Source organism: Rhagoletis pomonella, unplaced genomic scaffold, assembly GCF_013731165.1.
Source record: "Rhagoletis pomonella isolate Grant_MI unplaced genomic scaffold, Rhpom_1.0 Rhpom_scaffold_00001, whole genome shotgun sequence".
Lineage (NCBI taxonomy): Eukaryota > Metazoa > Arthropoda > Insecta > Diptera > Tephritidae > Rhagoletis > Rhagoletis pomonella.
The window spans coordinates 108,505,240-108,506,163 of record NW_023458555.1 but is presented as its reverse complement, the minus strand read 5'-3'; the positions used below and the strand labels follow the sequence as shown (position 1 = coordinate 108,506,163).

General features: G+C 46.0%; 1 protein-coding gene across 1 annotated transcript in view; it reads left to right on the top strand.

Annotated features, from left to right (window-relative positions):
- The window catches only part of LOC118749568, a 1,857-nt gene extending 1,291 nt beyond the window's left edge, over positions 1-566 (top strand). The window contains exon 2 of the mRNA XM_036484371.1: positions 9-566. Within this exon, the coding sequence (XP_036340264.1) occupies positions 9-178 (170 nt within the window). The 3' untranslated portion in view covers positions 179-566. The remainder of the gene's footprint in view (positions 1-8) is intronic.
- Positions 567-924: the final 358 nt, after the last annotated feature.

Sequence of the window (924 nt, the reverse complement as noted above, 5' to 3'; positions counted from 1 at the left end):
AAAAAAACCAGCCAAGCAAACCCAGGGTGGCCGCAATCTCGCTCACCGATGCATCCGCGAGTTATTAAGCCGCGCCGTAATGACCCTCGAGAAGCTTCAAGAGTTACTTCACCTAGCACCGGTGCAGGCGGGCCGGCATGTCGAGGACATGGGTAACCTCATCGACTTCGACGACTAAATTATATGAATTTGTTATTTAATCGGCGTGCGGTGGCAACGCCTAATTTTATACCATTTTGAAATGAATTTAAATTTTTAGCTTTGTAGTTGTAAGCGGGTGGCTCGAGTCCGCCTTGTATATTTTTGAATTTGTCACTTCTGGTACGACCACCGCCGCCGCCGCATCGCATTGTAACCTTACTTTATTTTCCACGAACGCCACTCTGGCTAATTATTGTATCGCATTTTGAAATTGTTCAATTTTACATTAACACCACTCTGGCTAATCATTGCATTCCATTAATTGAAACTTTCTGCAATCGTTACCGAAATCCATTAAAACGAGTTGTGAACATAAATCTAAACTTAATAAATATTTTTGTAAGTTGAATTGTATCAAAAACCAACCACCTTCTTTTAATTTGACGGATTCAAAGGTCTCGTACACACCCTACGCTCAACTCTGCTACCCTAAGTAGAAACACCCTGGATTCCAAGCTTCTGTGGAAGACCCATGTTGATGCGGTCACCTCCAAGGCCACCAGGGCGATTATGGTGTGCAAACGTCTGGCGGGAAAATCCTGGGGGCGCACTCCGAGGATCCTCAGATGGTTGTACACCATGATAGTGAGACCTACAGTAACGTACGGTGCGGTGGCTTGGCATTCCAGGACCACTTTAGTAAAGGTGAGGCAGACCCTCTCTAAGCTTCAGCGTTTGGCATGTGTGTGCATTACGGGAGCAATGCGCACATGCCCGACGGCA